At 39.1% G+C, this 26,163-nt stretch overlaps 1 protein-coding gene across 4 annotated transcripts in view; it reads right to left on the bottom strand.

Annotated features, from left to right (window-relative positions):
- The window catches only part of zgc:171482 (zinc finger protein), a 58,021-nt gene extending 32,118 nt beyond the window's left edge, over window positions 1-25,903 (bottom strand). For 2 of the 4 annotated variants that reach the window (XR_006054842.1, XR_006054841.1), the window contains exons 1-3: window positions 25,231-25,901; window positions 9,270-9,386; window positions 1,598-1,690 (exon numbers count right to left, since the gene is read on the bottom strand). Coding sequence is in view for 2 of the 4 variants with exons in the window: in XM_005913906.3 (XP_005913968.1) it covers window positions 1,598-1,690; window positions 9,270-9,380 (204 nt within the window). In the remaining 2 variants the exon portion in view is untranslated. Of the gene's footprint in view, window positions 1-1,597; window positions 1,691-9,269; window positions 9,387-25,230 lie in introns of all 4 variants that reach the window. The other 2 variants (XM_005913906.3, XM_042224650.1) reach the window with 2 other exon arrangements.
- Window positions 25,904-26,163: the final 260 nt, after the last annotated feature.

The raw sequence follows: 26,163 nt of genomic DNA, 5'->3' as shown, positions 1-26,163 counted from the left end.
TTCCAGTTTGCTTTCTACTTTTCCGTTTCACTAGTGCACCAGTATTTGGCAAGTATTTGCAGACAAGCTGGAGTCTACTAATGCAAATCGACAAGTAACAAAAGCAATCACAGGGAGGTTTTTTTTGCGTGTGCAGCAAGCTTTGTGAAACCGATTTTACTAAACAACAGTCAGCAATCTCCAGCAACCACTTGCCATTCCCTAGAGACCGGTGGTTGCCATGGAGTCGCTGCTCAGTCACTGTCGCTGCTCGGTCTTTCATCCTTCATTACAAACCAAATCATAGTTAGTTTTTCTTAATTTCACTTTCCTTTTCAAAATATTGTCATACAGCTATTTCTGACACGTGTGTAGAAAGTAGGCAATATTTATAAAAAAAATAAACAGGAGCTGGCCTTTATTTTTGTTGATCTACTGATCTACATTTGATCTAAAAGAATGCTTCTTAAAATTTAAACGTATGCAATCATTGGGAAAAGAAAGACTCTGCATAGAAGGATAAAGGAAAAATGATCATGGCTCATGTGAAGGTAAACAGTGGGGGAACAAACCAGTCCATGGACCAAATAACGTAAGTCTGTCGAGAAGCATAGTTTAAACACCACCACTTGGTTGCTCAAGCTCTAGGGCTTGAAACTGTTAATCCAGGTCTGTTTTTATGTTTTAGTCTCGCTGGATTTATTTTCTGAAAACTTTAGAGACTTTCACCCTCTTCACCTCTCCCTCTCTCTCTCTCTCTCTGGAATTGCTAGATTTGTCAGTTAGTTTTAAAACCTTTATTTTTCCACCAGCTGTGTCCTCACAGTGTGCACGGTATGTGATTTTAGTGTTCGAGTGTATATTTTATGCCACATGGGACGAGCCAGATAATTGGGACACACAATGTAATATTGTAAATCTTCCTTTACACAATAGTCAATTACACACACACACGCACACACACACAAATTAATCATTACCAAAATAGCAGTTATACTTAATGTTTGAAGCCCAACAATTCAATGTAGGGTACAAATGCCATCTCAGCATTTGCCACAGTTACAGAATGGGGCTCTAGAAACAGGGACACAATGGCTTTCCGACTGCACATGCACACGGACAGACACACAAACATTGGTAATGCACTGACCTCCTTTGCTATGGTCTGCAATAGTCAGATACAGAGCTGCTTGGCGCTGTCTGCCTTCACTAAATGTGACCAGAAGCAGGCATAACCTCTCTTGGGAGAATTATAGCCCACAACTGCATACAAGAGATCAAACATTCCCATGAGCGCTTGGACACAATGGTTAAGGATGAAAGTGGACGAGCCTTGCAAAGGATTAGACTAAAGCTAATCAAAAACTTAGGCTCTTGTCATACACATGTGATAAAGGACATTCAAAATAAATGCCTTTATTCATACTAGAGTTTCCATTTAACTGCAATGCAGAAAATTATTTCGATTTATTTAGTTCATCAGTAAATATTTAATACATTTTTACATACATGTAAAAAGTTTGGAGTGATAATATACATTTTAGGTTTATATTTTATATATTTGCACAGAGGTAGACACACACACACAGACACATGCAAACAGTGAGTGGAAGCATACTGGATTATCTGGCCTCAGTCTTTTGGAAGGTGGTCCTCCATCTTCAGGATGAAGCATGTAGAACAGACGTACCTTGTTGGCATGTTTCTTGCTCTGGCAGAGAGAGAAAGAGAGAAACAGAGGGTCAACTAGGAAGTGAGTTTTTTTTTTTAATCAACTGTGCCAAGTGGAAAAAAATCAATGACTGTCACTCTATCTTAGCAACTCCCTGCAAGCTTTTAGCTTTCTTGCAGCTGATGATGCTAGTAAACATTTTGCTCCTGGCCAGGTGACTAATGGACTGGGCCTGCCTTAGCTTTGTGGATCCCTGACTAAGATGTGGAGAAGTGTGTTAGTGGTAGAGGACTGAAGACTCTTTGCTTGATCTGCACACATTGAACACTGTAAAGTGCTAAATGTTGGAAGTGAGGAAAGACTTTTATATCGGAGAGGAGAAATCACATGCTAATATTCAGCGATAGGTACAACTCCACCGTGTGGCAACATGAAATGACAAGCTTTATACTTTGATATACTCCTTTTGACAGGCTATCCATATCCACCTCAATTGCAACCCAGTATCGTGTATACTAGACAAGCCAGTCCACTGTGGCCATTTCACGCTTTGCCTCTTGAAAACATAAAATTGACACATGCAGAAGTTGCATGACCAGCAGAGGGCGATAGTGAGGGAAAATACGTATGAAGTACATTCCTTAATCACCAGACACGGTTAAGCTAGACAGCTAATATATATTTACATGTAAATGTGTTAATAATGTCTGTTTAAATGCTTTTCCGTGATTATTTTCATCTTGGCTTGAAATAAAATCTCTCTCTCTGCTGTTACCACATCTTACTGCAACTTCTGCATGTGTGTACATTTCATGTTTTGGAGAGGCAACGCATGAAATGGACACTGTAGGCCGACATGTCCATTACACGATTTGCATGACAAATGTGTTCAGAAGAACTTTCAGACCCTAATGATGGATATAAAAAAAGAAAAGAAAAGTGGGTCACAGTGGGTGGGAAAATGAAACCTGGTAGCCTCAGATGTAATTAAAAACTTCTTGGCGATACTAAGCTTTTCTGTTTTGTGGACACGGTTAATATCAAGCATAAGCACAAGGAAATTAACAGTGTCTAGAGACCTGGTGTGGAGATATCTAAATGTTGATACTGAGTCACTGTCATAGTCTCTCAGGGCAAAGGTAAATCAATCTTGTGCAACAGACACCATGTAGTAAAGATTTGCATTGTTTATTCAACACATGATATACAGCAACATGATCCTACATGATTCAACATCCTAAAAACTCTAAGTGGTGCAAATTTTATTTATATGTCATCCACCTGACCTATGGAGTTAGGGTTGTGGCCATGTTGACCAACAGACCAACCAGGGGCATTACTAAGTGGGTGGTGGGTACTGGCCACCCCCCAAAATTTGTTGAAGAAGCAGCAGCTAAACGCGGGATGCACAAAAAGGAGTGAAGAGGCCGAAGCTAACGCCACAAAACGGGCAAAACATTTTCCATTTATCTATGTAGTGCAGCGAGCAACGTCAGGGTAATAACGTAGTAACGAAGCGCTGTGAGGAGTTAGTTTCTAGACGTTTGTTGACATCCCGTGTTCGCACTTGCTGTGCGGTCGGTTGCAATGTTAGATCGCACGACTGGTGAGGGAATAAGCTTGAAAATGCTTTATCTTTTCATTCTTTCCCCACCTGGAAGCAACATGAGGCAGCTCATGTATCGGATGTTACCAAAAGAAGGCGTCTAGTCTGGATAGCAGCTGTGAGACGAGCTGATATCCAGTTCTCTTCCATTTCCAAATATCTGTTGGTGCTCCAGACGTTTTCATTCAGGTAAGTTCTAAACAAGTTCATATCACTCTTTATAGCCTATTAGTTTTATTTTCGATGCACTCTGAGGTCATAGCAAATTAGAACAAGCATCCTAATGAGTGATTTTGCAGAACTACGTTCTATTTATAGAGTTGCTAATTATTTGGCATTATTGCAGGCAAACCAGCCTATGAAATGGATGAAACACATCGTGACTGGGTTCCAGCGCTACACAAGGGGCACTCCGAAATCCCTGCTTCAAACATACCATCTTGAAATGCCTATGTCCACCTGTATTGTCTATAACCCCAACATGCACCATGGTGCAAGGACATGATCACTGCTGCTTGCAGCGTTCATTTTCTTGTATTTCCTTCTGTTCTGCTCTAAACAAGGCGCACTCCAAAACAATTCAATTTGCTCTTCTTACTTTATTGTGTTAACCTGAATATAAAATACTGTAGGAGGCAATCATTCTCTCCTAAAACACTATTCATCGAAGGTTCTTTTACTTTTTTATTTCATTTACTTGTATTTTTTTCAATAAGCAGTGAATTAGTTTACACAAATCCAACTGTGCTAACACAAGGACAGTAATCAATCAAGCTACGTACTGCACTCCTGCTGTCAAAGCTTCACTAGCATAAACACGAATAAACACAACAAGAGCAAAGAAACTGTAAACAGGTATTTAACAACCCTAGAAAAACAAATTATTACATGATACGTACGACATTTTAGCCAATGTTCAGCCACGAGGAGGTTATAATTCAAAATATGCTTGTCATGTAACCATTTCAAATGACAGTAAAAGCCATTTCAGTTGAAAGAAACCTTTCATTTCAAGGCTTTTGCTGTGGAAATTTGCAGGAATATGCAGCACACACGCTCCCCATCATTATCTGAGACTCACCTCTTAATTGACTGTAGATTTTACTGCTGCGCTTGACTATTTTGTTCTGGTTACTAATATGTTATTCTCGCTACACCTAAGCTTGTGTTTCTTTGTCTGCATTTATTACTGTACTTAAGGGTATAACCAATATAAGCTATAATAAGCCAGAGTGGTGTTTACATGAAAGGACAGCGAGCCGTCCTTGAAGCTGCTAACTGTCACTTTAATGCGGGACAATGAAAATCCCCCGAAACACTGCAGGGTAAAGATTACAGAGTGTGTATGTGTTTTGACAATGCTATCTTGGTTGACACTGCTATCTTCCTCCATACACATAATTTTACTGCCATACTCTGGCTTTCATTCCTTCCTACTATATAACGTATATCATTATCTATAAATTCTAGGGCTGCCATTATTTTTTCAGTGTTGACACGATCAGAAAGATTACACCTTTACTACTCCATATGCAGCAAACACAGATTGTTCAACCAAGTGCAGGCACACAAGTAAAGATGGTGATAATGAAATGCATCAAGAACAAAAAATGGGGAATTTTTGGATTAATGAGAGATTAATGTGATTAGATCAAAGCAAAAAATATTTGTCAAATGCTTTTATCTGCCAAACCTTTCTATATGACATCATATCCATATGATATGAAAGTAAATGACAAGGCATTGTAGTTGATGCTCCAGTGCTTTGATTGGATTCTTGGCCCTGAGGAAAAGAACCCGACCACGAACTCACGTCTCTTCACTTGTCAGGCTACTGTTGATGCATTTTGTCAGTGCCTGTGTGTGTGTCTTGTGTTCATAGGTGTATAAATGGTCATGTAGTTGATGGCTTTGGGATATGGGCTAAAAGCAGGACCTCATGTCACCATGGTTACCCTGCACTGACCCTCCGTGCTCGCCCTTCTCTAATGGACTATCCATGTCTCTCTGTGTTGTCTTCCCCTGTTTCTCTGAGTGTAAAATCAAGTTGGAGGAGATAGACAGGGCTGGAGACAGCTACATAAAAATGTCTCCCACAAAGGCATTTAGAGCTGTGTTATGGCCAGGAGTGACATGGGCAGAAATCAGCCCCAAGGTTGAAACCACTAAAGTAAACATAGTTGCAGAGAAGCACTGTGCCACCAGAACACTTAAAAACCTTCCTACCACTCTGGAAAAACTAATTGGAATGGTTTATGGAAGATGATAAGCCCCAGATGTTGATCCAGCTTCCAAACTCTACAGATCCTAATCTGGGCTGAGAACACTTGTGATGTGCCTGAACAAGCCTAATCGATGGAGGCCCATTCTGCAACTAACTGTGCCAGTGCCAGACAGCAAAGGACATTCCCAGGTCTTATATTCATGTCCTGATATGTCAGAGATGCTTTGGCCATTCCATGGTTGAACTTGCAATGTTAGGCATGGCACAGTTATATATGTGTAGTGATGGAATTTACGGCGTTACAAGTAGCGGCGTTACTAACGGCGTTACTTTTTTCAGTAACAAGTAATCTAACTAATTACGATTCCTAGCGTTACAACGCCGAAAATGCGGTCGCGTTACTTTTTTTCAACAAACAGAAGGTTGAAGCTGTCTTCAGCTTACCGCATCTTATATCAGTTGCTGTCTACGTAAGTAATCTGGGCGCTACAGCTTTAAGCAGCTGTGCGCGCTCCCACGGACGGTAATCACGATCACTTTTTGGCACAACACCTGGAGCTCAGGGGGCAAAACAATCGCATGAGTGCTGCTGTTTGACTGAGGACGATTAAAGTAGTCGCGGTAAGCCAATCACATGACCACTTCAAGATGACAAGGCAACAAGGTGAAATATACCAGTTTTTTAAATTGTGTTGATAGGCCACGTAAAACCATGGTGTAGATGATAAACAGTATATATGCAGCGTTTTTCCTCAACAGTTTCGTCTGGTCTAACATCTAAGGACAGCGCTAGCAAGCGCTCTCTGCTTATGAGCAAAAAATAAAAAAACAAAACAAAAAAACTTAGTTTCGTGTTGGTGGAAAAATGCACCATGTCGACCAATCAAAAAATGATATGGCAACATGACATTTGGTTGTTTAGGAAGAGGGGGAAGTTTTATGAGTGATGGCGAGAGAGAGGGAGAGAGAAAGAGAGAGAGAAAGAGAACGACAGCAGAAAAAGAGAGAGAGTGAGTACGTACACATTGAATGCAGAACACCTGATTGTTAAATAAATAGTTTGAAATGGTTATAAAAAAAGAGGGTAAAAGGTAAATAGCTGCAAATAACTTTGTTGTTTGCAAAACTTGTGCATATGATTTTAAAATTGTAAAATTTACATTTGCATTTAAAGTTATGAAATACGATTCAATAAACATGTTTGTGATTGTTAAAAAACTATAACTTTTACTACTCGGATTTTATGTTTTTTGTCTGATTTCAGATCAATTGTGTTAAGGCAGTATGTCAAAATGAAAACATAACTGTAAATTCAGAAACGTGAGGTTGTGCTGAAAAGAATGATACCAAACAAGGTAAAGTAAATAGTTTTTAGAGGTAAAATGTGGAGGGAAAATCAAAAATGGTTAAAAATGGCCAATTATACCCTGGAGCCAGGAGGGTTAAACATTTTTTTTTAAAGTAAAGCAATAATTACTTTTCAAGTAATTAATTACTTTTAGAAGCTTGTAACTCAGTTACTAACTCAGTTACTTTTTTGAAGAAGTAACTAGTAACTATAATTAATTACTTTTTCAAAGTAAATTGCCCAACACTGTATCTGTGTAAGCAAAAGAATCTTGAATCTGTGAATCTTTGAAAAGTGTTTTGAATCACATGTAGGACATCTCAAAATGGAAAGCAGTATTGATTGGCTCACAATTAGAGAAGTGTCTCATCAAACAGTGAATAAAGCCATCACACATACACTGTCTTATGCTACGGAAGAATAAAAATGTGCCAAGATAATGCTAGAGTTGTCTCTATTCAAATCCAATAAAAAGGACATACTTGTCAGTGTCAGTGGCAGCTGATGGAAATTTCCCCTCTGCCACACACAAAGCGGAGGGGAAAAGGCTATGAAAAAGAATGAAACCAAGAAAAAGACCATGATGGCTGGTGCTGGTGATGGAGGAGCATGTGGTCAAAAAAAAGTAGGCAGACATGCAAAAGACACTGCAATGTGAAAAAAAGTGGAAGGGGAACTGAGAAAAGGAGGCTTACTTAAAGGGACTTAATGAAGTGCTTAAATATATCTTTCTTATAACCTTTACAATCAAATGCTTAAGTGTGTGACAAATGAAACTGAAGATAAAAGAAGAGCTAGTGCAATGGCCCTCAATGCCCTAACACACAAAGCAAAGTTAAAACCTTTCATATAAGGTGCTAAAACCTAAAGCACTCAAACACTGGCAACTTAAGTAAAGGCAGGTCAATACTGATTGATGTGCCAGATTCTTACCAAGTGAAACTGACATTACTAGTCTGAGACCAGACCTGGTCATCTGGTCATGTGTTAATCGCTATGTTTATGTTGTTGAACTGACAGGCCCTGGGAAGATAAAGTAGAAGTACCTGTACAAGAGTGGAGGGCAGTTTGATATTTTGGCATTGCAGCAGAGGGTGAAGACTGAGAACAGACGTGTTACGTGTGTCAAGATAGAGTTGCTATAAATTAAAGGAAGGGCTGAAGGAAATGAGCATCTCAGGATAGACGCTCAAGAAGGTGAGGAATTCACTTATTGATGCAGCAGACAGAACCACTGACTGTGACTGAAACAAAGGGGCACATGCTGGGCTTATAGTTGACAGACAGGTCACACACCTGGGTTTGTTCAGCCTTTGGTTTTAACCTTCGATAAAGCGCTGGAACATAATGCATTTGATGGTCCTATTGACCAACAGCAACACCCCTAATTGGCTAAAGACAGCCTGATATTGACCTGGATTTTGTTTATTAGTTAAGTCCATTTTCATTAGTCCAAGCTGAAGCAACTACCTGAAGTTCAACAATTTAATACATATAAATTATCTCAACTCAAAAGAGGATGCATGAATTATTTAAGTGAGACATTTAGGGATGTTTGAAGAACAACTGTGGGACTTCTGACATTTTTTTTTCTTTGGTCTGAAATGAGAAATTATTTTTGTTTTTGAAATGTGCTCCTAGTAAATTTGCCCATCTTTGCCCTCAATCTGATTAGAATATAACATTCAAAATATTCCTGCTTGCAAATGATTTGTTTCCTTGTCTCCTTGATCTGCTAACCTCTACAGAGACCTTTTGGAACTGATGAAATGCAATGACTCAGCTTGCCTATTCATCTGCTCTACTCAAGGCTGTGTGTTTTTGTCAGGCTCGGGAGGGACAGAAATAGATTACTGACAAGTGAATGACGTACTGTAGGTGCACATCTATGCAGAACCTACCGTACACACCATCATCGCCCTTGCTTTAGTCTGCCTAGATAAGGGCCTCACCCTCATTAGTCTGCTTGTTAATCCCAATTGTATCTTGTAATTAAGTATGACTTTAATGCAGTACACTCACGCAAGCACACATTCACATGCACAAACACACACATTTAGATTCTAGTTAAATAATGCAAGGGCTGAATGGCCATCCAATAAATTACTCTGAGAGAGTCTGCTGAAAGCTATACTACATTAAAATAAAAACTGTGTGTGCACATTTGTTGTTGTGCAAGTAACTAGCATTACAGTGCTGCATTAATACTATGTTTAATGGATGAGCACTATTTTGAACGCCACAAGCAGAAATTGGTACAAATAAGGCATTTGCAAAATGTACCACGCAGGAATCTGCCTAAAAATGCAGTAAACGTTGCAACATTTTGGCTTGCTTTATGCATAAGAACCTTTGTGTCTTCTTCAGTTGTTGAACACATGTTTATTCTGGAATAATATGAGAAAATACCTCAGAAACTGAGCAGAGGAGATGGACTCACCTCATAGTGAGCGGTGCGCTGGGACTCGGAGATGAGCTGGGCATTGCAGATGTTACAATAGCTCTCTGTGAACAAGCCTCCATCCACAACGCCCGCAGACTTCATCTTCATCTGAGACTACAAAAACACACACACACATACACACCCAAACATATGCAAATATGAATATGATTAAAATGCAGGACGGAATAAAATGTCAGTGAACCTTACTGTGTGTGTTTGAGATGCATGAGCATGCAAATATCTCAATTTAGAAATCGTTTTTCCTTCAGAATGACAGATTCATTATGACAGTGCAGCCTAAAATATGTTGATCCTCTCTGTCAGAACATCTTCTCATGGATTTTGGCTCTAGACTTGGAAACAATGGCCTGAGGCTCTTGCGCGAGTTTTCTGCATTTTACTTAGTAATAAACTTTTTTAAAAAATATTCAGTAAGCTCTAACATGATGTTGAGAGCAAAAGCTTACTTAGATATGGTTTTATTGATGACAGACACAGCAGAAAAAACAGAATTGGTTCCTGACTTTTTTAAATATCAAAAGTGCAAATACTCAAAAACAAGAATCTGATTTACAAAAGTGATTTATTTTCGCCCTAATCTTAACAAATTCCTAATTTGAGGTATATTTTTATTTTAATTGACTAAATCAAACCTGGTAATAAAACCAGTAATGTAAGTTTTTCTTTCAAATCTGGATCAGAAGATTTAAATTTTTAAATCCAAGCCTCACCATGCTGGCTCAGCTATCACAGTTATCTCAGTGTTTAAGGTCGATAATCTCATACATGTTTTCCATGTAATGTCAGAATTTACTGTGAGCATTTTAAAGGACTCTTAAAATTACTTACAGTATTTTAGAGACAAAATATAACCATATATACCAGACCATAAAAATACAGCGTTGTTGTTCATTTTCTGATATCATATGTGTTGTTATTAGTTTTATTACAATAACTATAACTCTGCACTGTTTTCTTTAGAAATTAAACACCATAGTACGGATTTGTTTGCATATAGTTAGTGGACATTTATGCAAAAAAAAAAAAAAAAACCCACCAAAAAAAACAAGAAAAAACCTTTTTGACTACCTTCTGCTTTTATTTTTATTAGCATTACAGGCCAGACAAATGAGAATGTGATGACTTCAGAAATAATGAAGCACAAATGTCTGCTTCTTTGCACAAATGTGAACAGGGAAAGTACAAATGAGTCACGACTTTATTTTAGACATTAATGAGCTTGTGACATCATAGATGTATTCTTAAAATGTGCGCATTAATTTACCCCAAATCATTTGGGCAGAATTTTTACTCTGGGTGAAGTTTTTTTTTTTATTAATATCCCGATCATATTGTGAACCAACCTCAATGAGAGTTTGCATGGTTCAGTAAAATTCCTTACAGTACACAGTTTTTCTACCTTTTAATTAGACACCCAACCTAAGTACATAACACTTATGGTACTTAATAATAGGGTAATAATCATTAAGCTTGGCTTCTAATGACTGGTTTACGATAGATATTTGGAACCATGCTTTCTTTTTATTCTCGTGCTTGTGTTTTTACTGCCTTTGCCACAGACATGAACTAAATTAACGCGCTATCTTAGACTGCTAAACTTAGATTTTACTATATTCATCTTAGTCTGCTTTGTGCCATTTAGAAAGTGCAACTTGTGGAGGTGTTCTTGTAAAAATGAACCAGGTAAAAAATTTCAGCTGTGCCAACCATAATAAGCAGTAGTGTATGTAATGGAAATGCTGTAAGCAACTGAAACTCCCAGGAAGTTTTGAACATTGGAAGGAAAGTAATAATGTTGTAAGGCAGAGAGAGGGTTTAACATCTCTGTGAACCTGTTTCCAGTAACATTTCCCTGTGAGAAAAGGTGTGTTTGTACCTGGTGAGCGCTGGGAACCACTTAAACCATAGAAACATGAGCATCCTACTGGGAGTGATGGCTCGAAGCCTAGTACAGTGCTTTGCTTATATACAGAGTACAATAATAGAAACAGCTTAATGATCTGCTCTGGGGTCTTATGTTCAATTTTCTATTCTCTTCATTATGTGCGCCCTATAGGCACTGCTCTGACATGTTAAGAGTGAGTAACTGGTCTGTAGGGAATAGTGAACAAACCAAAGCCATTAAAACCGTCTGAGGTCTTTTCGCAAAGGAAGTGGCAGGTCGGAGGGCTTGTAGAGGCAAAGTTATTCACAGCTACGAAGTACAAGGATCCTGTCGAGGTCAGCTCTGGTAATTTTGAAAGAATAGGGCCTTTTGTGTATCTTGAGAATTACAACATTTGTGATGAGATCAGACAAAATGTACTCCACGTGTCAGCAGGGAAAATGAATTTTCTTTGTTTCACACCTAGTGTTTAATTCCATTTAGCCAATATGTTTGCACAACGCTCCACACACACACACACACACACACACACACACACACACACACACACACACACACACACACACACACACACACAGAGTAATTACTCCTGTCTGTTAATCTTGTCTGTTTAGTGCACCCTGGACCTTCCAATTAACCGCAGACACGCTGTATGGACATTTCTTTCATTATCTAATTGAAGCTGCAGTGAGACCCACATAATGCACGTTAAAATGAAAAGGCACTGCATTTGATTTACAGTAACAGAATTTACTATCGTCTTTACTTGTGTTCAGTAAGTTATACATGCTTGAGAGGCACAATATTCAATCTCATATGCCACAGATGACAAGCTGTAAACTTGTTTTGTCTGGAGGCCTAGATGCATTATTACCTCCACAACGTGAAGTATGAGGCATGATGGAACAGATATATCTTGGAAACTGACACATTAAATTTGCAGCAGAATTTACAGGAAAAGACCTTGCACTGCCAGCCTGGACGTCAGCCAGGCGGAAACGAGTCTATCTTTTAATCTTTAGGCTAATTAAAAATGATTGTGACTGCAGAAATATCCTTATCTTCCTAATATCTCAATTACCTCTGAATATTACATGCAAGATGGGGGATGTAGACTAATTAATAGAGGCAATCTGTTAGCAAGATTAATAGAATGGCAGACCCAATGAAGCGAAAAGATGGAGAGACAGATAGTGGGATACCTAATTGAAGATGGAAGGAAAGAGGGAAAAAAAGGTTGGGGAGGCAGCAGGAGGGTTAAATAGATGCGCTCTTCCTGCTTTAGTATCAATTTGAACCACAGGGCATGTATTATATATGTGTTATATTTAGTATCAGTGGAAAGTTTACCTTCAGCTCATCTTTTGATTTTGTCTTGTTAGTTTAATTTAGAACCTTTTTTTTCACTTGGATGCATGCAGAAGTCATTGCAGACGACATGATCACTTGTGACAAAATAAAGAGAGTTTTTAAATAGAAGGGGAGTGGGAGTGAAGCTGTTGTATAGTCAAGCCCAGAAAAGCTATTTTCTTAATGAGCTACTTCTTAGTAATAAAACTGTTTGGTAACTAAAATAGTGTGAACACATGGATTTCCTGCCAAACTTGCAAACTTGGGGAAGTTCATTAATAGACTCTTACGTCAAAGAACTGATCCATGACATATAGTTTGGTGTGTGACGAATGGTATGAATTACTGCTGCAACCCAATTAATTCATACAGTCATTAAGGACTTAATTGTTCTCAACTTGTATGTGCATGAGCCAATAACACTTACAAAAGCAATAACAATTGCAATATAATTCGTAATTCACTTTTAACTATTTCAATTTTGACTTAAAAATGCACAGTAACATTATAATTTTGTCGTTTTTAATCAATATTGTTTAAAAGAGCTCCATCAAACACTAATATGGTGCTGGTGCCCAATCTAGAGTGGGTGGAGGTGATTCTAGATTGGCCACTAACTCTGCATCAAAGGGGAAAGTGCGATGGTAATTTCTGGCAGCACCAGCACAGCAAAACAAAATTCCTGGGCCAAAGCTTGAACTACTGATCGGTAGCTATCAGAAGGGCTACCACAAGAAACTGGACAAGGATTAGAAGAGGCAGCTCAAAGATTTCATCCACTGTGATTTTCTTCTGACAGATTTTGTAAAAAGAGAAGTGGCTGATGCACTGCACTGTACAGAGTCAGCAGAGAGGTAATGTGTTCTGTTGATATAGGAAGACTGATTAAGAACTAGACTTAACTTCTGGTGAGAGTTAACAAATTGTGCATGTTTAATAAAAATGGCACACACAGTCTGCCCAGCTCACAATTCCCAGCATGCTGTAGCTGAAGGATAGCAACTGTTGTACTGCCAAAACTTTCCATATAGAGCTTGCATTTTAGAGTTTTCTCTCCATGAATTGACATGAACAGACAGAAATGCAATTTAGAAAGTAATTATTTGGCTTACACTTGCACCAAAAGGTTGTTGATAGTGCATACAGTTTCAGTGATAACTTAAATGAAACATGTCATTTTTTAGACTTGCTCCTGAAAAAGTGTTATTAGTGACAGAATCACATCAGCTAAATGCCACCATATCAGCAAAATGGTATATTAGGGCTCATAAAGGACTCGTTGTACTAATCATTATGCTTCAGTTCACCTCATTGTTGCAAACTTAACTCATTTAGTGGCTTTTCATAGACTTGCAGTGACTTTGTCCAATAAATAAATAAATAAAGTGTTGAGAATTCTGCAACAGTCCTGTTTCACAGTCATTTTACTTATTAAACCAAAATTCAATATATAACCCTAATTCCAAAAAAGTTTGGAGACTGCAAAATATAAATAAAAACAAAATAAAATGATTTCAGAATGACAATGGTTACTCTAGTTTGTATTTACAATAGAACCCTGAAAAATATAGAAATAAGAAAAAGATAAAGTAATTTTAATTCAATGGCTGCAACACATTTAAAAAAAAATTGGGATGGGAGCAACATAAGGCTGTACATTTGATAACACCAATAACTGTCCTTTTAGAAGTCTACCTATTCACAATCTACCTGTTCTGTCCTCCAAGTATAAAGTCATGCTACTACACAGGAAATGTATTTGAAATGTATTATTTCTCTTTTATTGCTTTGGTGTAAGACAGGGGTGGGGAACTCCAGGTCTCAAGGGCTGGTGTCCTGCAGGTTTTAGATATCACCCGGGGTCAACACACCTGAATCAAATGATTAGTTCATTACCAGTCTGGAAAACGTCAAGACATGTTGAGGAGGCGATTTAGCCATTTAAATCAGCTGTTGGATCAAGGACACATCTAAATACTGCAGGACACCAGCCCTTGAGGCTTGGTCCTCCTACACAATGGAAATCTCATTGTGACATTCTAGAGAAAAGGTTCTGATGTGAAGATGTCAGATGATCTAATGAAGCTGGATACACACTGGAAGTGATTTGCTGTAACCATGAAAGGGAATGACATTCTGTGACATTCTCAACAAGCGAGCCACTGTATCAACTACCAATGAGAGTGAAGAATATTGCTGATTGACACAGCATCTGCACAGACGGGATGCTTTTAGTCACCTAAAATGCAATGAATGTGTGGACCAAAGGCCAAAATACATAGAAAAGATGTGTTTCAGAATACCCATGCAGATGTGGACAGGGGTTTGAAGGGTCTGGTAGGGCAATAGATATGAAGAGCTTGGAACCTGATGGGGTAGCACACAAGGTTTGAGAAAAGTACACTATATTGCCAAAAGTATTCACTCCTCCATCCAAATCATTGAATTCAGGTGTTATAATCACTTCCATGGCCACAGATGTATAAAATCAAGCACCTAGGTAGACTGCTTCTATGAACATCTCATATAAACAATCAGTACAAACCTCCAGACTTAGTGTGGCCTTCAGATCGACGAGTCTGGGTTTGAAACAGTATTTGTCTGACTGCATTGTGCCAAGTGTAAAGTTTGGTGAATAGGGATTATGGTGTGGGGTTGTTGCAAGGTCTATAAAGACATGGATGAGCAAGTTTGGAGTGGAAGAACTTGACTGGCCTGCACAGGGTCCTGACCTCAACCATATAGAACACCCTTGAGAAGAATTAGAGTGGAGACTGTGAGCCAGGCCTTTTCATCCAACATCATTGCCTGACCGCAATAATAAGCTTCTTAAGAATGGTAAAAAAAATATCCCATAAACACACTCCTAAACCTTGTGGAAAGCCTTCTTGGAAGAGTTGAAGCTGTTATAGCGCAAAGCATGGTCTGCCGTCACATTAAACACTATAGGTTGAGAATTGGATGTCACTGAAGTTCATATGTGTGTGAAGGCAGACTATGCAATACTTTTGGCAATATAGTGTATGAAAGCAAAAACAAGGCTTAGAATTAAAATGTGAAAGAAAGTTAAAAGTCTTTAAGAGTTAAAGTGAAGACAGAAAACAAAAACAGCATCTCCAATTAAAAATGAAAAAACCTCCAAACTCAATTGGACAGAACTATAAAAAGTAAATGAGTCTTAGCCGGCACATGCACAAACCTTCTGTCTTCATCGGAAGGAATATAAAGACAAAAGGGAACGCTCTTTTAAGACCACATCAAGTATTTAACATCGATGTGAACTTTGAAACTTCCTTAGAATCTCAGCCTCTGGCCCACTCTTCATTAAATAGCTGGCCTTGGAATAGAAGGAACTTTTTGTTCTTTCTAATAAATGCAGCTAGTGGGGCTGTTTTTGTCACATAAGCTTAGAATATTAATTAGGTTGTAATAGTACTTGCAACTAGATAGTGTAATAAAGCCCTACCCTACTGTAGACAAACATATAGCATCAAGTATTTGCCCAGTGGGGAACTTTAGAGACACTACTCCTATCACAGATACATAAAATGTGTCCTTAAGATGAACTTAGAGGGTGAAAAAGAAAAAAACTGAGACATTTTTTACAAGATCCTATCTTCCCTTCCCCCATTTCTCAGTTTATTCATTTATGCTCCATCAGGGGGTAGCTGCTGTGAGCTGGACTGTCTCTCCTCCTCTTCCATTTTCTGTGCTCACATTTTCATACAGCTTCTATCTCATTCAAAATAAAGTGCTCCCCTCATTTAACTGTCAAATTATGCATACGGACGTTGAAATATTGACATCAGCCTGTGAGCCAATGGCCTGTCGAATGAGTCACAAGCCGCAATGACAAGAGCAAGGGTTGGAGGTTAATAATATGGAACCCTATATCGCAAAGGCACTGTGGCGTCACATTGATGTTCCACATTACAGTTTTTTTTCTTGTTTCACGCCTGGTAATGTAATCTTTCCCAACACTGTCTCCCCTTTGTCAAACCCCTACACACACACAAACACACACAAACACATGCACACACGCTCCAAGATTCATAACCCTCCGCTTTGTACAGTAGCAATCAAAGGTAATAGACTGAGGGAACAAAGTCTTCAAAGGAGCTGAAGCCAGAGTCTGAATCCAAATACACATTCATTCTGTTTGCACTGCAGGAGCTTACTTTGTACTATTCTTGTTAAATACTGCAAACTGCATACGTACACAACCTCAAATACAGCGTGGGTACAAGCAAATGGATTTGCTGTCAAATAAAAAAAAATAAAGCCAAAAGCTTAAGATATGGAAACAGAGGTCCCGTCTGTTCCCCCAGAGTTAAATTCAACAAGTTCAATCAAGAAGTAAAAGAAGAGAGTGTGTGATTGCGATGCAGAAAGAAAATCAACAATGCTTTATTCCAAAATTGGCTGTGTGATCTTCTAAATTTATGTCTGCATTTTTTCTGTGCATTTGTGCTTTTTAATACATTTTACAGTTCACATCAATTTGCGTTGCGAATCTGAGTGACAGTTGCACCGTCAAGTCCTGAAATCTTCTCACAATAACCTTGGTGACAGCTCTGAGATGCTATACTTCTTGTCCGAGTTTCCTTCTATAATGACTGAGGAGTGAATGTTACCTTGAACCGAGGTCAGTACTTCAGCCAGTTTTCTATATAAGTCAAAAAAGCTGGACTGCTCTAGATTTATAAAATGTCAGGATTTTAATCATTACTTATTATTAATCTCTGGCTGTCTTCCAGGTCCTATCCTCCTACCCTCAACCCCAGCCAGTCATGGCAGACGGCTGCTTCCTCTGAGCCTGGTTCTGCTGGAGGTTTCTTCCTGATAAAAGGGAGTTTTCGCTTGCTCGTAAAGTGTCATCTAATTGTTGGGGTTTTCTCTGTTTTTCTCTGTGTTATATAAAGTCTTTATCTTTATCTTACCTGAGGCAACTGTTGTTGTAAATGAGCAATATATAAATTGATTTGAATTGAATTGAATGTTGACCCTGTAGGTATTACACTGTTTGCATGCACATAATCTTTGAATTTTTTTCTTTCCTTTTTTTTAATTCATTTAAATTGTTTGTTCATTAATTAAAGAAAATACCAGACTTTTAAAACAATCTTCTCTGTCAGCCATGACCAAAGAGCACACAATATAAACGCACAACAATCGTGACTGCTTGACAACTGCCACTGCAATGTTAAAGTAAGAAATTTCATAACATCAACTGTTTAAAAAAGTTTAAATGACATAAATACGGATCGCAGCACCATTTTTGGCCACTTATTTTGGAAAACAACGAGTGTGTAATCACTCACATGGTACAACCAATCTCATCCCTAATTCTGATACTGTTAGTCAAAGACAGTCACAGTATGCTTTTTTATCTCACTGTCTCTTATCTTCATCTCATTTGCCTCTTTTCTCTCCCAGTGGTGGAAATATGCCCTTTAGGGCAGGGATTATTCATGAAAGATGGTGTAGGCTCGACTTATCCACTCTTGGGAGAGAAGAGGAGATAAGCTGCAGTATTATGCACCTTACTACTGGAATGAATTTTAGTGAAACTTAAAGTTGGAGACTCACATTCGTCCAAGAGGCATATACTGGTATTTTATGTAATATTTGAGATGGATGTATATGTGAATTCTGAGCTTATCCCAGCCAAGGAGATGATCATTATAATAGTAATAATAACAGTAATAGTGACTTAACAAAATAAGCTTAACAGAAACAAAACAAAATTGTAAAAACACATTTTCCTGATTAGTCAGCCTTTAGCATACAGACCCAATTACGTCTATTGTGCAACGCACAAGAATTTTTCAGTGTAACTTATTAGGGGTTTGGCAGCTTTGACAGATGGCTGGCAGCTCAGGTAGCTGTAGCTGATTTGAGCTCATTAGAATCACTGAGCCTTTTAACAATGTTTATGGTTTTGGTGTTATGTCTTTTTAGCAGAATACACAATATGGGCTGCTGTCTATGACAAAAACACAGTGAGCCAACCACCACCAACGCCAGCAGATGCCATGGCAGCCCAAATCATCATAGACTGTGGAAACTTCACATTGGACATCAAACACTTTGGATTCTGTGCCTCTCAATCCTTCCTCCAGTTTCTGGGACCCCGATTTCCAAATGAAATACAAAATTCTTTTAAATCTGAAAAGAGGCATTTTCAGACGAAAGCACAGTTAGCACAGGTAAGATGCATCTGACGATATTCAGTTTTTTAAGGTACACTAGTACATAGATATTTACTTCTATTAAATGCACCAATCCACACAGACTACTAGAGTTTAGACTCTGATTATGCACCTGTTTTCTGGCTTTGCTGTCAATACAAAGCGATCAATGAAACGACTAAATCTATCAACACTGTTTATTGCTTCATTTTAGTGTTTCCATTAAGAATAATTATGCTGTCAGTCAGCTTGGTGAAGACAGTTTATCTGAACGCTCTCCTTTCAGCTCCTCTGTACTTCTGAGAGACAGACTGGTTCTGAAGGCAGATCGGTACTGGTGTGGATTGAATAGATCAAATGCTTCAGTGGTGCTTTTGTGTTTTGTGTGTGTCTGATTTTCCATAAGTGAAAGTGTCTATTAGTCATCTCTATTTATCAATGCATTTATATTTTATAACATCTCTGGCTTGATGAGACCCTTGTATTCATGAGGGTACTCTGTTAGTTTTATCTCTGAAAATCTCTCTCAGTGGACCATTAGTTGTTAATGGTATTAATAACAGATCTAACCCTTTAGGCCATAATATGGGCTCATTAGAGGGAGAAAGAAGACCATTATCCTGGGCAAAGTTAGGTTTGCAGTTTAACAGCTCACATTTCCGCGTAGTGTCTCTCTGCCTGTGTGTGTGTATTCAGTAACAGACTTCTAGGCAAACTGAGTTAATGGTGGGAGACCGAAGGCAGCCTGAAATTTGAATGGGGGCTGTTAAGTTACTTTAACATATGGGAAATGCCATGTTAGAAAGCAACAAAACTGTTGGGGTTTATCAGTTTCATTAGCAACTGATTGGATTTTCCTTTTATATGCTTATATAGTTTGCCCCCTTTTGGCCAGATGTTCTTTTTCTATGTTATGGGACTTTCTGGACATGTTTTCATTTTAAAATCTCTATTTGAAAAAGGTAAAACAACTTTTGACAAAATGCAGACTTGGTATTTGGATGGCACCCCCCCCCCCCCAAAAAAAACTATGTGACATCAAAGAACAGTCTGAAGATCCAATATAAGCACGAAAGTGGAGAGGAACTTTGTACAAAAGAACATGCTGCAAGGATTTTGGCTTTTAATGGTTGTCTCAGTGTACATTATGGCAGCAGCTATACACACAGAGACCCGTTCTGACAGGCAGTGAATGGAAGTGGGATCAAGGCACTAAAGATAAGTCAGTATTTTCATGAATATATTTTCCCAAGTCCAAACAAAAAGTCATACAGGAATAATATTGTTCCTTTTTTCCACATAGAAACCATATCATACAAGCAGATTAGAGCAGAAGTGAGCAAGCAGACAGATTTCCCAAGAGGCAACATGCACCTCAATGCGAAAGATATACATTTGAGACCAAGCAGGAGGGAGATGCACACAATACGAGAACATACTGGAAAGACACAGAAGTAAAAAATTAATCGGGCATAAAATTTAGTGGAACAACTAAAACGACACAAGCCACATAACTCTGACATGATTTCATAAAGCTAATTGCCAATCGCTCTTCTTAATTACCAAAACAAGCTTGTTTAGCTTCAAAATTCACAGAGGCATCAATACATACAGATTATCCCACAGCATCATTCAGTTAAATAACTGCATGTCTTCCTATCGCATGTCTGACTATGAAGCAGGTGTGTGAGTAGATACAGTACAATACAGCTGAGAGTTGATTTTCTATTTACATCCTCAGAGGACGTTACGAAGACATCATGGTACGATCATCTGTCAGTCACAGGGCTTCTGTTTTACATATGTGTGTAATGTGTGCCTGTGTAAAGTGTGTGAATGCAAGCTGAAGTGACAAACCCATTGATGTTACTTTTGCGTGACAATTTTACTCTTGCATGTCAGCAGGCAATATTATCTGATGCAACATTAAAGCGTACAAATACTGTACACCACTAATTGCTGGTGTATGCGCAGAGAGCTGTTCAGCTGCACAGAGCCAAGCCTGGTAACTGCAGTTGTGATAAAGGATGCTGCCTGCAACTTCAAATTTGACAATTAATTTTGTATAAATTTTGCACTGTAGAGATTTTTTTTCAGTGTGCTTTTTAAAAATTTTTTTTTTTTTTAAATTTCAGTACAAATAGAGGCTTGACTTTTAGAGCTTGCTTGGCCCTTGGGTGTTTGTTTGAGAATTGTACTTCCATCAGCTGCGGCTCCAAGATCAGGGAAGCAATTAATGAGATTGATTACTGCAACTAGCTCAACTCCTGAAACAAAGGGAATAAACTCCATGTTGAAATTAACCAGACAAGAAAGCAACTAAAACTTTAAGCCATTTTAAGTTGAGCTAAAACTTAAACATTCTGTAACTTTTAAAATAATGCTTTCCTCCACAAGTCTGCATGATGACACAGTGGTTAGGACTGTTGCCTCACAACAAGGTCTTTGTTGCTTTCTGTTCTCCCTGTGTCTGCATGTGTTTCATCTAGGTATTCTGGCTTGGATGCAGTTAGTGGGGTTAGGTTAGGCTGAGTTGGTGATTCTAAATTGCCCATATGTATATCTCTGTGTTAGCCCTGCAACAGAGTTGCAACCTGCCCAGAGTGTAACCCGCTCAGCTCAGTTGAAAAAAGAGCTTCAGTGGTCGAGCAAGTTTTCAGGAGGTAAAGCATTAAACGTTAATAAACACTCACTTCCATGGCATTTTTGGAGTGAGTGTTTTGGTTTTGGGTCAAAGCCAGAGACCTAGCTTAAACATCAGTGGTGATCCTTCATATAAAAGCTAGGTAAGTTTGACCAGAGAAGTCGTTTTCTCTCTGTGTCACTTTGATGGTAAATTTATAGATGTGATCAGATCAGAACAGGGCTGCAGGCAGTGATCAAAGAATAACAGCTGGGAGCGGTGCAGCCCTGCAATAAGAGATGACCTTGAATGGTCATAACTTTAAATCAAGCAGAGTTATGGAACTTTGCAGTTGCACCTCGTGTGAGTTTGGGAATCCAATTAAAAATGAAAAGCTGGTTTTTATTTCGCGTTTGAGAAATATTTTCAATACAGTACAGCACCGATTCTTTTATAGAGCAGCAAGGTTATAGGTATATGAGTTTGTACAGCCTCCACATGAACATTGTACTGCTATCGACAAAGTTAGCACACTCGCAGCACTGTGTTCACGCTGTGTGTGCATGGATGGCCACACACACGTCCTCACAAAGCAACGTGATACTGATATGACTGAATGTAAAAAACATGCTGTGCATCACACAAACAGATGTATAGACACAGAGACACACACTGGCACGAAGTTAATAGGGTATGACCTTGCAGCACCTAGCCTATATAAATAGCCTGTATAAAGTGTCTTTGCTTCTTCGACTTGCATCTGTTCCTTTTGGTGTGAGTGTGTTTTTGAGAACTGAGTCTGAAAAAGAAATAAAAAGCAAAAGCATGAATTCTACATCTGATAAGCATTTTTTTTTCTTTGCTCATTCACTAATGCACCCACAATATTCCCCTCTCCTCCCCATGTTCCCTCCCTATCTGGCAGCAGGCCAGTTTCCTAACACGGTGATGGAGCAAAAGAAAATTGATTTCTAAAGAGCTGCTATGCCCGGATATGAAATACGTAACCAGTTATTAGTCTAACCCCGATATTAACACAACACGACAACCGTGTCAAGATGTATATTTGAGATGTCGCTCTTGTTTCCTTTGAGAGATACATAAAAAAGGCTAAAAATGATAAACTGCCACTTGTTCAAAGCATTACAAATCAATGTCAGTATTGCATAGTTTTGATGATATCTACTTTGTTTGAGAGAAAAAGGAGAACAAAAAGCTCTAGTTGGCAATGATTTGATGCTGCTATGAGACGGACTCAGTATCTTGATTGTGTAGACAGTCAGAGCGAGCGGGTCCATATTACTTACTATGCTGCTATTAATGAGAGGCCAAATGGCCCACACACTGATGTACTGTACATGGTCTCTCTTGCACGTACACTTATTAACACAGAAGCAGATGCACCCGTGCAAAGGCAGCACACAGTGAGCAGTAGGGTCAGGGCTCACAGTGACTGAGAAAAAGATATTTGAAGAAGATATGCTGCCTGTTGCTATGGAGCAATCTGAGAGGAAAACATACACACAAAGACGCACACCTACACATGATGCTCTATCAATCCTAAAGAAAATGGACCAATCGCACACCCGGGAAGATAAACACACATATACATGCATGTATATACGCACACGCTCAATCAATCATTGTCCTATTACAGAAAGTAATGAAGCTGCAGCGTCTTTCAAGAGCATCACAGCTTCAGTTATTGCCCTCGGACTCTGTGTGTGTGTGTGTGTGTGTGTGTCAGCGTTTGTGTCTTTTCCGTCATATGTTTTATTTATTATTCTTAGAAAAGAAAAAGGGGCCATTCTTCAAGAACAACATTGCTCTTCCATTTGTTCCTTTAGGACAGGGTGAATTATGCCAGTTGGTTAATCAGATTCTTCACCAGAGAGGCTCAGACAGAGGCACAGCAAGGGGGAGAATGAAATAGGCAACCATACTTCTAGACGCCTCAGAATTGGGAAGAACAACGGCACGGCATAATGTGTGGCATAATGAGCATGCCTGTTAATTTGCTTTATTTTTGAAGGGTGATTTAAAAACTTTAATTAGACTATGAACTCTGTTGTTCATCATAGAGGGAACTGGCACAAATAGCTGGAACAATTCTATTCGCGTCAATAACAATACGTTAAATGAGCCATTATACTCTTCATGAACCCGAAAGAGAAGAATACAATAGAATGTAAAGCATAAAACATATTTACCATTGTAAATAAATGAATATGTTGTAAAGCAGTGGTAGATGATTTAGCACTCTATGTACTTTAAATCCTCTCAGACACTTTTTTTTTTTTTAAATCTATGTCCATAAACTGGCACTTTGCAATAATTCATTTGCTTTAGCTCTCATATTTTTGAACTGGGAACCTTTTACTGTAATTATTTAACAAATTTCACAGTGATATGAATGATTAGTTAGTTGTTGCCTTCAGAGGGTGTTTTTCTTTTCCGTTCCAGTGCTCAGAGACCCAGCCCGCCTGCCTGCCTTCCTGCTGCACTGACCTAAAGTACAGTAAAAGTCAGTGCTGGCTGAATCGATCACAGTGTAGGACTGAAGATCACTTGCGATGACTTGTGATCGATAGTGTAACTCTATGTAAACAGAGCATGAAGGTTCAGTGCTGTTCGGACAGTTGAGGCAAATGTGGGAAAAACTGAACCAGTGCCACTCAGTGGAAGTCATATATGCTCATTTTAGGGACAAAACAAAAGACTGAAAAGGACACTGAGACGATGGCCGCATGTGATATTAGTAAGTGTAATTGTCCAAATTCATATTTCATCACATCGTGCTTAAGTGAGGGATTTTTAAGGAAAGCCTGTGCTGTTTATGTGTGTCTGTATGTGTGTGTCTGTCCTGTTGACGGGTAGGTGAATGCCTGAAAAGACCATAAGCTCTTATCACTCTGCTACAGACACCCGGTATCAAGCTGACTGGACATTCCGCCCAAAGTGACAGATGCTAGCAACAAGAGTGCTCTAAATGAGAATGGATATGGAGCAGTGAAGCAGCATCAAAACTAATCCATATTACATCCGACGCGTCTCATTTTCATGTTTCACAGGAAGTCACTGAATGTGGACCAGATGCTTTGAACAGTTTCAGAATGAGAAAATTTCCTGCACACAATTTAAACTCAAGCTCAACTTTCTGTAACTTAACTGAAAAGTGAACTCGACCAGGGATGTTTAAATCATTCCAATAAGAAAATTAATCTAATACTATTTCAGCAATGCACTGTTCATTAAAGTCATTTAACCAGCAGTCCATCTGTTCTCTGGTTTCATGTTTTCTAGTGTTGCATCTGCTCTCTTTGTGTCACTCCACTCTTTAGATTGCAAATGTTTAGACTCTGGCATGCTGTGATTGACGGCTTTTCTGATATTTTGTAGATCAGACAAATAAATTAACAACCTAGATTAACCGGCAATGAAAACAATTTTTAGCTGCAGACCCAAATCAGATTTCTCCACATCAGTTTAACTTATCATGTTCAACACACTCAGAGATGGCCCCAGTGGATGAATGAATAATAAATAACTCAAAGTGCTGCTTTTTTAAATAATAAAGCAGCTAAGAAAGATGTTATGAGCATTAGATGAAAACCTGTGACACCATGCAGCAGCATGGCTGTACGTCAACATACACTGATACCACGTTTCTGGTTTGCCTACAGTTAGAGAACAAAAACAAAGTTTGCAAAGGTTTTCCCCAAACCGACGATGAGTATCCCAGCAATTCCACGTGATGCTCTGAGTGGTGTAAAAACTTAGGTATTCTACAACAAAAAATCAAACAAGGCCAATCAATACAACAAGTCATCCAATGAACAAACTGATGGGGGGACATAGCGACGGTGGAGTTTAGAGTCCATCGCTCACCTTCCGCAGAGGCACTGACTCCTCTCCGCGAACCCGATGCACCTGCGCACCTGCACCGCGAAATCCGTCAAAACTTAGCGCCAGTCCTCCCAGTGTAGCTGTTTGATTTGTTCCTCGTCTTAAGCTGCGATGTCCCCCTCCAAGAAAAACTCCCTCGCGCCGCCGTCTGTCGTGATGCGCTTGTCCCCTAGCGACTCCTCTCCAATCCTCGGTATCGCGGAGGTAAGAAGGAACGAAGCTCTGTTGATATCATCCACCACTACTCCGCGCGAATGGCACCGCGGAGAGGAAACAAATAGAGGGAGAGAAAACACACACACACACAAAGCGAGCTATCCCAGCTTGAAGTAAGCGAGAGGGGGACAGAGAAGAAGAAAAAAGTGTGAGCAGCCTTCACTGGGATGAATGAGAGACAGAAAGCGCTCTCGGCTCACGCAGCGTGTGAGTGATACACGGAACGCTCGATTTGTAGAGTGAGTGAGTGGGAGCACTGGTCGAGTGAGTAGGTCTTCGCACCCACACGCATGTCATATTACACGAGCATAACCCGAGAGAGCACCCAGATTCCCTGTCATTCCAGTCACTGTAATATCGATGCTCTGTTTCCATGACCCCCCTTTACAAAGTAAGGCGTCTTTGCTCACACTCACTTTTTAATCCCCATCATTTCATTATAAGGCATATCATGCACTGTTACTGTCTTGTTGAGAAGATGTAGTGTAGTTTCCAGCTGTGTGGTCTTCATCAAGCACTCAGAAGAACCACAGGGTTCATGTGCAGAGGTGCCCCGAAACCGTAATCAAGGCTGGGAATTTGACTTCATCCCAGGCCTCTCTGTCAAACAAACCACCAGACTGCAAATTCCATTTGTAGGCTAAATCAATGTGTTGATGTAACACTTACAAGACTAGTCATGAATATGTCCACTGTGCT

The sequence above is a fragment of the Haplochromis burtoni genome, unplaced genomic scaffold (genome assembly GCF_018398535.1).
Source record: "Haplochromis burtoni strain Fernald_Lab_line unplaced genomic scaffold, NCSU_Asbu1 Contig_7, whole genome shotgun sequence".
Classification (NCBI taxonomy): Eukaryota; Metazoa; Chordata; class Actinopteri; order Cichliformes; family Cichlidae; genus Haplochromis; species Haplochromis burtoni.
Note: the sequence above shows the minus strand (reverse complement) of the source record. Positions and strands in the feature narration are given on the sequence as shown.